Source organism: Hemitrygon akajei, chromosome 1, assembly GCF_048418815.1.
Source record: "Hemitrygon akajei chromosome 1, sHemAka1.3, whole genome shotgun sequence".
Classification (NCBI taxonomy): Eukaryota; Metazoa; Chordata; class Chondrichthyes; order Myliobatiformes; family Dasyatidae; genus Hemitrygon; species Hemitrygon akajei.
In genome coordinates, this window is record NC_133124.1 from 192,139,096 (window position 1) to 192,151,236 (window position 12,141).

Consider the following 12,141-nt stretch of genomic DNA (forward strand, 5'->3'; position numbering starts at 1 on the left):
GAGATTAAACGTGGCCTTGATCTGACGTCTCAGTTCAGGGGGTGATGGGAGACCAATTGAATTTATACAGTCTGGCTCTTCCAACGTTGCTGTGCTACAGCCATGCCCCTCTGTTATGTTTTTCTCATATTTTCATCTGCCAAATGAAGTATGATTTGCAGATAAGTGGCAGGGTAAGGGAATGATAAATAATTAGTGTGCGCTAGTGGTTGTGAAAGTGCCACAGCGCCACACAATGGTGAAGAGGCCGCACTGCAGAAAAGCTCCTGTAATATCACTGTCCTGTCAGCAGGGCGCACTGTTGTCCAACAGCACGGGTGGCTGGGGTAGGCACAGACTGACCCAGATACTGTCACGTTCAATGGGGCATTGCCTTATTACTGTTACATATACAGTAAAAAAAACTCAGTTTTTGCATTCCATTCAGACATATAATTTGTACATCAAGGTAGTATAAAGGGAGAAGCAAAAACAATGCAGAATAGTGTTTCAGTTATAGAGGAAGTGGGGTGCACATAGGCAGTAAGGTGCAAGTGCCGCGATAAGATAAATTGTGGTCAATTTTTATCATACAAGAGATCTTCATGAGTCTTATAATGGCGGAATAGAAGCTGAACTTGATCATGGTGCTATGTGCTTTTGAGCTTTCACACCTTCTGCTCAGTAGCCTTTATATCTTCGGGGGCAGCCATGTGGCCTAGTCGTAACGAGATTGGGCCTCAGCGTGTCACCCGTCTGTAGCCACCGAGGAGAGAGATGTTGGGGTCTGTGCACTCCACTGGGGGGCGGTGTGGTACAGCGTCCATGTTGAAGTCAGTGCTGCCCTCTGGTGTTCGCTCGGCAGGAGACCAGCTGTACTGTTCTGTCACGTTCATGGATTCTGGGTCTTGGACTGTATTTCTTGTGTGACTGTTTTACTGCTATTGTGTATGTGCTTTGTGCTGTGTATGACTGTTGGTATTGTGTTTTGCACTTTGGTCCCGCAGTAATGTTTCGTTTGGCTGTATTTGTGCGTGGTTGAATGAGAATTAACCTTGAACTTGAATAGGAGAGGGGTGAAGAGAATTCAGGGATAGGTGGTGGGACTTTGATAGTGCTGGCTACGTCCCTGAGGCAGCGGGAAGTGTCCAAGGAGGGGAGGCTGGTTTTCATGGTGGACAGAATACACTGCATCCTGTCGTGTTTGCGCATGGGGAGAGGGAGGGAGGAAAACGAGCAAAACCCACCAGTGCAGGGATCTGAAACGAAAGCAGAAATGCATAAACCTCAGCCAGTTCCGCAGCATCAGTGCAGGAGAAACAAGATAATGCCTCGTGTGGGAGAGAAGGGATGGGCATCACGGTTTTCAAAACAAAACTGGGGAAGGAGCTCAGAGTTAGACAAAAGTCTCCATAGAGATCAGGTGATAAGGTGTGTGAGGACTGACCGTTAGGGAGGAGAAGTGGCTCAGTGGGTTGCCGGTTTGCAGTAGGGATACAGAGAGGTGTCGGGGGTTCTGGACAAACCGGATGAGGTGGTAACAACATCATGTGGACTGCAACGTGGGAAAACGCGAGTATTTGCTGAACATATCTACATGGTGAGAGTCTGCTAAAGGTTAATGTTCGAAGGGACCTGTGTGCCTGTGAACTCGATCACTGGAAGCCGGCGTGAAGGTGCGTTAACAGTTAGAAAGGTAGCTAGTATGTTGGCCTTTAGTGTAAAAGCATTTGAGTCTGAGGTAACTGAGCACTGTCCCTTGGGATCTTCGTGAGACTGCACCATGAACATTGGTACTCTTCTGCTCTTATCTAAGGAGTGATTTGTTTTAATTATCGAGAAACAGCGTGAAATCCTTCTGACCCTTTGAGTGATGCTGCCCAGCAATCCCCTGATTTAATCCTAGCTTAATCAAAGGTCAAATTTAATGTCACCGAAATGTATACAATATACGTCCTGAAGTTCTTTTTCTTCGTAAAACATCCACGAAAACAGAGAAGTGTCCCAAAGAATGAATGACAGTTAAAACGTGAGAACCCCAAAGTTCCTCTTCGCAGCAGCGAGCAATGATCCCCCCTCCCTCTACCAGCGAAAAACAATGCACATCGGTGCTGTCACCGAGCCCAAGCGTGTGCTAAGCAATAGCAAGGACACAGACCAAAGTTACCCCAAATTTGACAAACCACGTGTTTTCTCTCTCCCTGGTAAGGGAGAGGGAGGTGCCCCCCATTTTCACAACAAGCAGGAGACATAACAACAAGCGCTGACTTACGATCTTAAAAGTCTGTATCATCACTTTGATCGAGCTCTGTGTCTGAAGATCGCAAAGACCTTGGGTCTTTGGGCCCACAGCGAAAGATTTTCCGGCCTCCCTGACGACACACGGGTCTCCTGCCGTGACACCGACCCTCAATCCACCCGTCTCCAGAGCCCTGAGATCTCAGGCTCCCGAACACGATCGAGACTCTCAGGCCGAACCCTTGGCATGTCGAATAACGCCCAGTCGTGGAACCGCAGGAGCGGGTCCCATTCCCGCAAAGAACTGAAGCCTGAGTGTAACTCCAGGTCAGGGTCTTCAAAAGAAATAGCCTTAGTGGTAACAAGAAACAAAAGGGCTTCCTCTGGGCCATCCCACACCTCTGGACCCACGAGTGAGTGTGTAACAGCCCTGTGAGGCTGAAGGGGCATTGGAGATGATGCTACTGACCAGGTTCGGGGTCTTCACCACTGACAGCTGCTGTCACAACCCCTAACTCTGCATTCAACCCGTTTTCACATGATGATGTGTTGGTGTGTTGAGCGAGCTGCCGGAGGAAGTGGTAGAGATTGGTACAATTATAATGGTTAAAAGACATTTGGATGGGTAATTGGATATGAAAACACAAAGTACACTGCAGATGCTGGGGTCAAATCAAGACGTACAAACACGCTGGATGAACTCAGCAGGTCGGGCAGCATCCGTGGAAACGAGCAGTCAACGTTTCGGGCCGAGGCCCTTCGTCAGTACTGAAGACAGCCCTCTCCTCCTTTAGTCCTGACGAAGGTTCTCGGCCCGAAACGTTGACTGCTCCTTTCAACGGATGCTGCCCGACCTCCTGAGTTCATCCAGCTTTTTTGTACGTTTTGATTGGATATGAATTGTTTAGAGGGACGTGGGCCAAATGCAGGCAAGTAGTGCTGACTGAAGTAGACTACCTGGTGGCCATGGAAAAGTCAGGCTGAAGGGCCAGTACTGTACAACTCTGGGTATAAGCTCCACTCGAACTAGAACCTTCCTGAAAAAGGGTCAAGTGCTCGCCCAGCGTAAACGATGAATAAACGCTTCCAGCTCAGCACAGGTATCGACTTGAACCGATGTTCCGATGACAAACTCTGCCATCTTCCCTGATGAAGACAGCAGAGTCTGTCAACAAAGCGCCAGTTAAAATCGATTCCTGTACCCGGTCTGGAAGCCCAAGGAGCGTTTATAGAGCTCTCCTCTTCGGAGCAAAGGAGAAGGAGACTTGATAGAGGCATGTAAGATGATGATTAAAAGCATAGAGTGTATAGCCCTCACCTTTTCCCCAAGGCCGCATCTGTTTAATGTCTGAGGTACATTATTGTACGCAGGGCGATGGGTGCCTGGAAAGCACTGCAGGGGTGATGGTCGAGGCAGATACATGAGAGATGTTTAAGGGACTCCAGTGGGTGGAAGAAAATGGGAAAATACGCGCGCACGCACACACACACACACACACACACACACAATATGCCTCCATAGATCATTGCAACATTGTAGGCTTTGGAGCCCCTGTTGTGCTGCACTGTCCTCTGTTCCCTCTGAACACAACCCCTCCTCTTCCCCTCCCCCCCCACCACCACAAACCAATATGACCTTGTCCACCTTAGCAGTTCATCCATTTCTGCAAAGACTTTGTTTCCAGGGCTCCAAAGTATCTGTGGGGGAAGGGGGAAGATCATCAGTCTGAAATAAGACCATAAGGTATAGGAGCAAATTATGCCATTCAGCCCATCGAATCTGCTCCGCCATTTTATCATGGCCAATTGATTATCCCTCTCGACCTCTTTCTCCTGCCTTCTCTCGTAACCTTTGACATCCTTACTGGGCCACCCATTATTATTAAGCAGTGACCCTTGGTTCTGAGTTCTCGCACAAAAGGAAACATCCATTTTTATCTGTTTTAGTGTTGGTGTAGTCGCTGGGTACCGGTGACAGCTCTGCCGGCTGGTGGGCCGGGCTCCTTGCCGGCTGTCCAAGCCTGTCTGGGAGTGCGGCCACCTGCCTGCACTGAGCTCTGGGTCGGTCACGTTGATAGGCTGGGACGATCGGTCTGCGAGCGTGGCGCGGGCAGGCAGTAGTGACAGAGCGGGGGAGCTACCCTGCCCCCGTTTCTGATGGCAGAACGCACAATCTGACAGGTTGGTGGTCAGCGGACCGCCATTGGGACTCTCTGAAACCGTATGATCAATACTGACCAGCCAAACTCCGACTCCGCGAAGGATTCTGGTACGTTCAGCAGCTGAGCAGTTGTGTGAGCCTCACTGTCTTACGTGTGCAGGAGAAGGCAAAAAACAAAATGTCTGATCATTGTCCTGTGTCCGTTTTAAACAGGCGGACAGTCCTGCAGAGATGGAAAGCTGGATAAAGGCCATCAACGGGGCAATTAAGCTGCATAAAGGTTCGAGCAACGCCACGGTACGTACTCCTGAACTTAAACATGAAAAACGCAGGTTCACGTAGGAGTCACGTGAAGGGTATTGCAAAACTGCCCGTGGTGGTTGTGCTGTTGGTGAGCACGAACAGCAGTACTGGTGTGTGAGCAGCGCTCAGACACACGGTCGCTGTAAGGAGGCCAGGGATATCGCAGCCATGGGAGAGGCACCGAGAGGTGGATTATAAACGCAGGTTGCAAGGAAACAATTGTGAGTGAGTGAGTGGGTGGGTGGGTGTGCAGGGTTATACCTTATTTATTTCAGACCTTCATATTATTGCTGTTTCACCTCCTTTCTGTCTAAACAACATTTTAAAATTGTTATTTTGAAGAACCCTTGTGCATAAACCAAAGTAATAGAGAAGTACAGTACAGAAACAGGCCCTTCAGCCCATCTAGTCCATGCCGAAACCATTTAAACTGCCGACTCCCATTGACCTGCACTGGGACCATAGCTCTCCATACCTCTACCATCCATGTGCCTATCCAAACTTCTCGTAAGCATAGAAATCGAGCTCAAATGCACCACTCTTTCCACACTCTCCCACGACCCTCTGAGCGAAGAAATTTCCCCTCGTGCTCACTGTAAACCTCTCACCTTTCACCCTTAACCCATGACTTCTGGTTGTAGTCCCACCCAACCTCAGTGGAAAAAGTCTGCTTGCATTTACCCTATCCATACCCCTCATAATACTGGATACCTCTATCAAATCTCCTCAATCTTCTGTGTTCTAAAGAATACAGTCCTAACCTATTCGATCAGAATCAAGTTTCTTATCACCGGCATGAGGCGTGAAATTTGTTAACTTAGCAGCAGCAGTTCAATGCAACACATAATATAGAAAAAAAAAGTAAATCAGTTACAGTATATGTATATTGAATAGATTTTAAAATAGTGCAAAAAACAGAAATATTGTATGTTTAAAATAAGTGAGGTAGTATCCAAGGGTTCAATGTCCATTTAGGAATTGGATGGCAGAGGGGAAGAAGCTGTTCCTGAATCGCTGAGTGTGTGTCTTCAGGCTCCTGTACCTCCTCCCCGATGGCGGAGGGGAAGAAGTTGTTCCTGAATCACTGAGTGTGTGCCTTCAGGCTTCTGTGCCTTCAGGCTTCTGTACCTCCTGCCTGGTGGTAACAGTGAGAAAAGGGCATGCTCTGGGTGCTGGAGGTCCTTAATAATGGACACTGCCTCTCTGAGACACCGCTCCCTGAAGATGTCCTGGATACTTTGTAGGCTAGTACCCAAGATAGAGCTGACTAGATTTACAATGTTCTGCAGTTTCTTTCAATCCTCTGCAGTAGCCCTTCCATACCAGACAGTGATGCAGCCTGTCAGAATGCTCTCCACGGTACAACTATAGAAGTTTTTGAGTGTATTTGCTGACATGCCAAATCTCTTCAAACTTCTAATGAAGTATAGACGCTGCCTTGCCATCTTTATAACTATACTGATACGTTGGGACCAGGTTAGATCCTCAGAGATCTTGACCCAGGAACTTGAAGCTGCTCACTCTCTCCACTTCTGATCCCTCTATGAGGATTGGTATGTGTTCCTTCATCTTACCATTCCTGAAGTCCACAATCAGCTCTTTCATCTTACTGACGTTGAGTGCCAGGTTGTTGCTGCGGCACCACTCCACTAGTTGGAATATCTCACTCCTGTATGCCCTCTTGTCACCACCTGAGATTCTACCAACAATGGCTGTATCGTCAGCAAATTTATAGATCATATTTGAGCTATGACTAGCCACACAGTCAGGTTATATAGAGAGTAGAGCAGTGGGCTAAGCACACACCTCTGAGGTGTGCCAGTGTTGATCGTCAGCAAGGAGGATATGTTATCACCAATCCACACAGATTGTGGTCTTCCAGTTAGAAAATTGAGGATCCAATTGCAGTGGGAGGTACAGAGGCCCAGATTCTGCAACTTCTCAATCAGGATTGTGGGAATGATAAGGTCGATGAGCAGCATCTTGACGTAGGTGTTTGTGTTGTCCAGGTGGTCTAAAGCCGTGTGGAGAGCCATTGAGATTGCATCTGCCGTTGACCTATTGTGGCGCTAGGGAAGTTGCAATGGGTCCAAGTCCTTGCTGAGGCAGGAGTTCAGTCTAGTCATGACCAACCTCTCAAAGCATTTCATCACTGTAGATGTGAGTGCTACCGGGTGATAGTCATTAAGGCAGCTCACATTATTCTTTTTAGGCTCTGGTATAATTTTTGAAGCAAGTGGGAACTTCTGCCTGTAACAGTAAGAGGTTGAAAATGTCCTTGAATGCTCCCACTAGTTGGTTGGCACAGGTTTTCAGAGCCTTACCAGGTACTCCGTTGGGGCCTTTCGCCTTGCGAGGGTTCACTCTCTTTAAAGACAGCATAACATCGGCCTCTGAGACAGAGATCACAGAGTCATCAGGTGCATCAGGGATCTTCACAGCTGTAGTTGTGTTCTCCCTTTCAAAGCGGGCATAGAAGGCATTGAGTTCATCTGGTAGTGAAGCATCGCTGCCATTTATGCTGTTGGGTTTCACTTTGTAGTAAGTAATGTCTTGCAGACCCTGCCAGAGTTGCTGTGCATCCGATGTCACCTCCAACCTCGTTCGAAATTGTCTCTTCGCCCTTGAAATCTTTCCTCCAGAACCAGCAACGTCCTTCTTAATTTTCTCTGTCCTCTTTCAAGCTTGTTTACATCTTTCCTGCAGATGGGTAACCAAAACTGCACACAATGCTACAAATTAGGCCTCACCAACGTCTTGTACAACTTCAACATAACATACTCAGTACTTTGATTTACCAAGGCCACTCTGTCAAAAGCTTTCTTCACTGTCCACTACACTCCCAGTCTTGGTGTCATCTGCAAATGTGCTGATACTGTTAATTATGGTATCATCCAGATCATCGATACAGATGACAAACAACAAAGGACCCAACACCGATCCCTGTGGCACTCCACTAGTCACAGGCTTCCAGTCAGAGGGCAAACACCTATTACCACTCTGGCTTCTCCCACAAAGCCAAGGTCTAATCCAATTTGATACTTCATCTTGAATGCTGAGCGACTGAATCTTCTTGACCAACCTCCCATGTGGGACCTTGTCTAATGCCTTGCTAAAGTCCATGTAAACAACACCCACTACCTTGCCTTCATCCACTTTCCTGGTAACTTCCTTGAACAACTGGTTAGAGATGACCATCCATGCATGAAGCCATGCTAACCATCGTTAATCAGTCCACGTCTATGTATCTGGTCCTTTAGAATACCTTCCAATAACTTTACAACTGATGACAGACTCACTGGCCTATGATTTCCTGGTTTATGTTTGGAGCCTTTTTTTAAACAGTGGACCAACATTGGCTATCCTTCCATCCTCTGGTACCACTCTTGTCGCTAATGATAATTTAAGAATCTCTGCCAGGGCCCTGGCAATTTCTGCACTTGTCTCCCTTAGGGTCCGAGGGAACACCTGGGGATTTATCCATCTGACTTGCCTAAAGGATAGCAGACATCTCCTCCTCTGTAATTTGCACAGGGTCCATGATGCCACTTTGCCTCATTACTATAGACTCTGTGTCCGTCTCCTGAATAAATTCAGATGCAAAAAAAATTACTTAAAATCTCCCCCATCTGTCTTGAATTGCCACTTTGGTCTTCCAGAGAACTTATTTTGTACCTTGCAATCCTTTTCCTCTGTAGAATCCCTGAGGTGTCTCCTTCACCTTGTCTGCTAGAGCAACTTCTTGCCTCCTTTTAGCCTCCCTGGTTTCTTTCTTGGGTGTTCTTATACACCATAAGCACCTCATTTGTTCCTCCCTGCCTGTACCTGCTCTCCACTTCCTTTCTTCTCTTAACCAGGGCCACAATCTATTGGAAAGCCAAGGTTCCCTACATTTGTTACCTTTACCTTTTATACAGTACAAGCTTTGTACTCTCAAAATTTCACTTTTGAACACCGTCCATTTACCTAGTATACCTTTGCCAGAAGACAACCTGTCCCAATCCACACTTGTCAGATCATTTCTGATCCCATTAAAATTGGCACTTCTCAAATTTGGAATTTCAACCTGCAGACCAGACCTATCTTTTTACGTACTGACTTTTAAACTAATGGCCTAGTGATCACTAAGTGCAGAGAGTTCCCCTCTACACAAACTTCTGCCACCTGTACTGTCTCATTCCCTAATAGCAGATCAAGTATCGCACACTCCCTCATTGGGACATCAGGAGATTTTCCTGAACACATTTGACAAACTCTGTCCCATCTATTCCTGTGACAGCATGGGAGTCCCAGTCAATATGTGGGAAGTTAAAATCACATGCTATCACAGCCTTGATTCTTGCAACCATCTGTGATCTTTCTACAAATTTGTTCCTCTAAGTTCCTAGGAGTGTTGGGTGGTCTGTAATACAGCCCCATTAACACGGTCATACCTTTCTTGTCTCTCAGTTCCAGCCGTAACACCTCACTAGATGAGTTCTCCAGCCTGTCCTAACTGAGGACTGCACCCCTCCTCCTCTAATCCCTGCCACTCTGTCATGTCTACAGAACCTTGGACCATCGAGCTGCCCCTCCTGTAACCAAGTCTCACTGATGGTTGTTGATGCAGGCCCTGAGCTCGTTGCTATTCCCACAGTCCCTGGCACTCCTGGCAAGGCAGAGTGTGAATCAGGGTCAGTTCTCAGACTCCTGTTCCTCCCACCACAAGTGGCCAGTGCTGGACAGTCTGACACACCTGAGCACGTCGGCAGCGGCCGGACAGTTGACCGTGTTGCACTGGAGAAGCTGGTTACTCAAAGGGGTTGATCCTCTTTCAGAACTGACAACAGACAGGAGCCATTCCTTTGACAGGACTAGAATGAATGGGACAAATAGAAGTAGGGGCAAGAAACTTTTGACACAGGTTTTACCCCAGATCCCAGCCTCCATGTATACCATCTATTGTTGGCACAGAAAACAGTGCCATTTTGTTTGATGGACAGTCTGATTACTCCACGCGTCAGCTGAGAAAGGGAGTGTCTGTAAATGTTGATTAGTCACAAACCCACTGTCTGAGTTGTCACGGAGGTGAGTCAGGGCTTCGGTTTTCACTGGAACTGAATTAATTCACATCTGCTGCTGCGGAGACGTTGTGTTCTTGGCTAAGAGCTGTCAGGACCCATGGAGACAGGCCGTACCAGGCACTGATCCCCACGCTGAGAGATTCTGTACACGCTCATTTCTTCAGACCCTGTGTGTGCCTTCCAACAGGACGTTACCAATAGGCGGTGAGAGTGCTGACAATTCTCTGCGTGGTCAGGCTGGGTCTGGATGCATATCGCTCCACAAACTTCTACTTGCATAGAGCCTTCAGTGTAGTGAAGTCCAAATGTGCTTCATAGAACAGTTCAACCCAGTAAAGGCCCTACGACCCACACAGTTGTACCGAGATCAAAATAATGCTTCTCTCCCACAGAGCCCTCAATTTTCTTTCATGCATGTGTCTTTCTAAGAGTCTCTTAAATTCTTCTAATTTATTTGCCTCCTCTGGTAGTGCATTCCATGTGTATTTACTTAAAAAAACAACTACCTGTGACATTCCGTCTATACGTTCCTCCTTTTAAATTTTCACCTTAAAATTATGCCTCCGTATTTCTGCCCCGGGAAAAAGATGCTGACTGCCCATTCTGTCTGTGCCTTTAATCGTCTTTTACAAGTCAAGTTGCCTCTCGTTGTCCTTCACTGCAAAGTGAAAAGCTCCAGTTGACTTAGCAGTTCCTCATTAGACGTCTCTAATCCGGGCATTATCCTGGTAAATCTCCTCTGCACCCTCTCTAAAGCTCCACATCCGCTTCCTATAATGAAGCAATCGGAACTGAACACAACACTTCAAGTGTGGTCTAACCAGAGTCTTTTAGAGCCGTGACATTACTTCATGGCACTGGAACTCAATGCCTTGACTAAGAAAGGGTAACACACCTTCTTAACCACCCTTTCAACTTACACTGCAACTTTGAGTATATCATGGAATAGACTGGGAGCACAGAGATCTCAATGAGTCAGGCGGTATCTATGGAGGGCAACGAACAGTCTACGTTTATGATGGAGGTCCTTCATCAGGACCTCGGCCTGCAATGTCGACTGTTTATTCCTCGCCATAGTTGCTGCCTAACTGACATTTTGTGTGTGTGTTTTGCTCAAGACCACCAGAATCTGCAGAATCTCGTGTGTGTGTGTGGGCACATGCAGATCTCAGAGGGTCTCTGTGCTGGAGAAGGTGATGCAGTTGGGGAGGGGGGGTAAAGTTGGAGAAATTTGAATGCAACTAGAATCATTTCAAAAGGTGCTCAGACGTTTAACGCTTTCTTGGGAAGCAGAGAGGATGATTGAGAGGTTACAGTGTCGGCTACAGTCAAATGTGCACAGAAGCCCCAGTGGGAGGAGGTGTTTGATAGGGCTGTGGAAATAAAACCTCTCACCTTTGCCCTTCTCACTTCTCGTTTGCAGGCTCAAGCGACCTTCACCAGGACCAACTCCGGGCTTCAGGCCGACCCGTCCGGCGCTCCGCTCTCACCACCGCTCGGTGGCACGGCCACCCACGGCGAGGAGAAGCGGCCTCTCATCAAGTCCACCTCCATGGTGTCGTCGTGGCAGCCGTGGACCCCGGTGCCCACCGCTGCCAGACTGCCCGCCTCGCCGGCGCCGGAGGAAGACCACGGCGAAGCGCAGGAGTCCTCCGCGGAGCCAGGCCCGCAGCTGGCGGGGGTGAACGGCCAGGACAAGCGGCGCAGGCACAGGTCCCAGCCAGCTCCCCAGAAGGAGCACCACTTCGTCTACGACATCGACGACGACGGGATCCGAACATCAGACGTCTAACGGATGTCCTTCCTGATGCTTGGTTTTCCTAGGATTAGAAACTCTGGCCAAAGTGTCGCTTTCACATCGCTTAGCTTGGCGTCCTCATCTCCAGCGCCCCGGCGCTCGTTGGTAGGACTGTGACATTGCGTTGGAAGAGAACTGCTAAAGAGAAGCTGAAGAGCTTCTGTTGGGACTTTGCATTCCTACGGTGGCTTGAGTTTTTGCACAACCATGTTCACTTTTTTTTTTTTACCACCTGAAAATTCAGGGGAAGAAATTGCCTAGCACTACCTTTATAGAGTCAGTGAGTGTCCATGATGCATTGTTGAAAGGAATGTATTAAAGCTGGTGTCATTTTAAAATCCCTGTTGCCACTGAACGTCTTTTGAGGAATCAGCAATGCAGATACCACACACCACACAAGAGGGTATAAGATGGGACGTACAGCTGAGGATTTATGGGACATTGGCCGACCACATTTGGAATACTGTGAGCAATTCCAGGCCTCATATCTCAGGAGATGAGTGCTGGCCCTGGAGGATGTTAACAAGATGGATCCCAAGATTGAGAGGCTTATCATATGAGAATTACTTGATCTCTGTGGGCTTCAGAAGGATGAGTGG

General features: G+C 47.8%; 1 protein-coding gene across 4 annotated transcripts in view; it reads left to right on the forward strand.

The window, feature by feature from the left end:
* LOC140734296 (pleckstrin homology domain-containing family A member 2-like) overlaps nt 1-11,880 on the forward strand; it is a 111,353-nt gene extending 99,473 nt beyond the window's left edge. For all 4 annotated transcript variants that reach the window (XM_073058092.1, XM_073058065.1, XM_073058083.1 and 1 more), the window contains 2 exons: nt 4,592-4,675; nt 11,168-11,880. In XM_073058092.1, the coding sequence (XP_072914193.1) occupies nt 4,592-4,675; nt 11,168-11,536 (453 nt within the window). In that variant the 3' untranslated portion in view covers nt 11,537-11,880. The remainder of the gene's footprint in view (nt 1-4,591; nt 4,676-11,167) is intronic.
* The last annotated feature ends 261 nt before the right edge of the window (nt 11,881-12,141 follow it).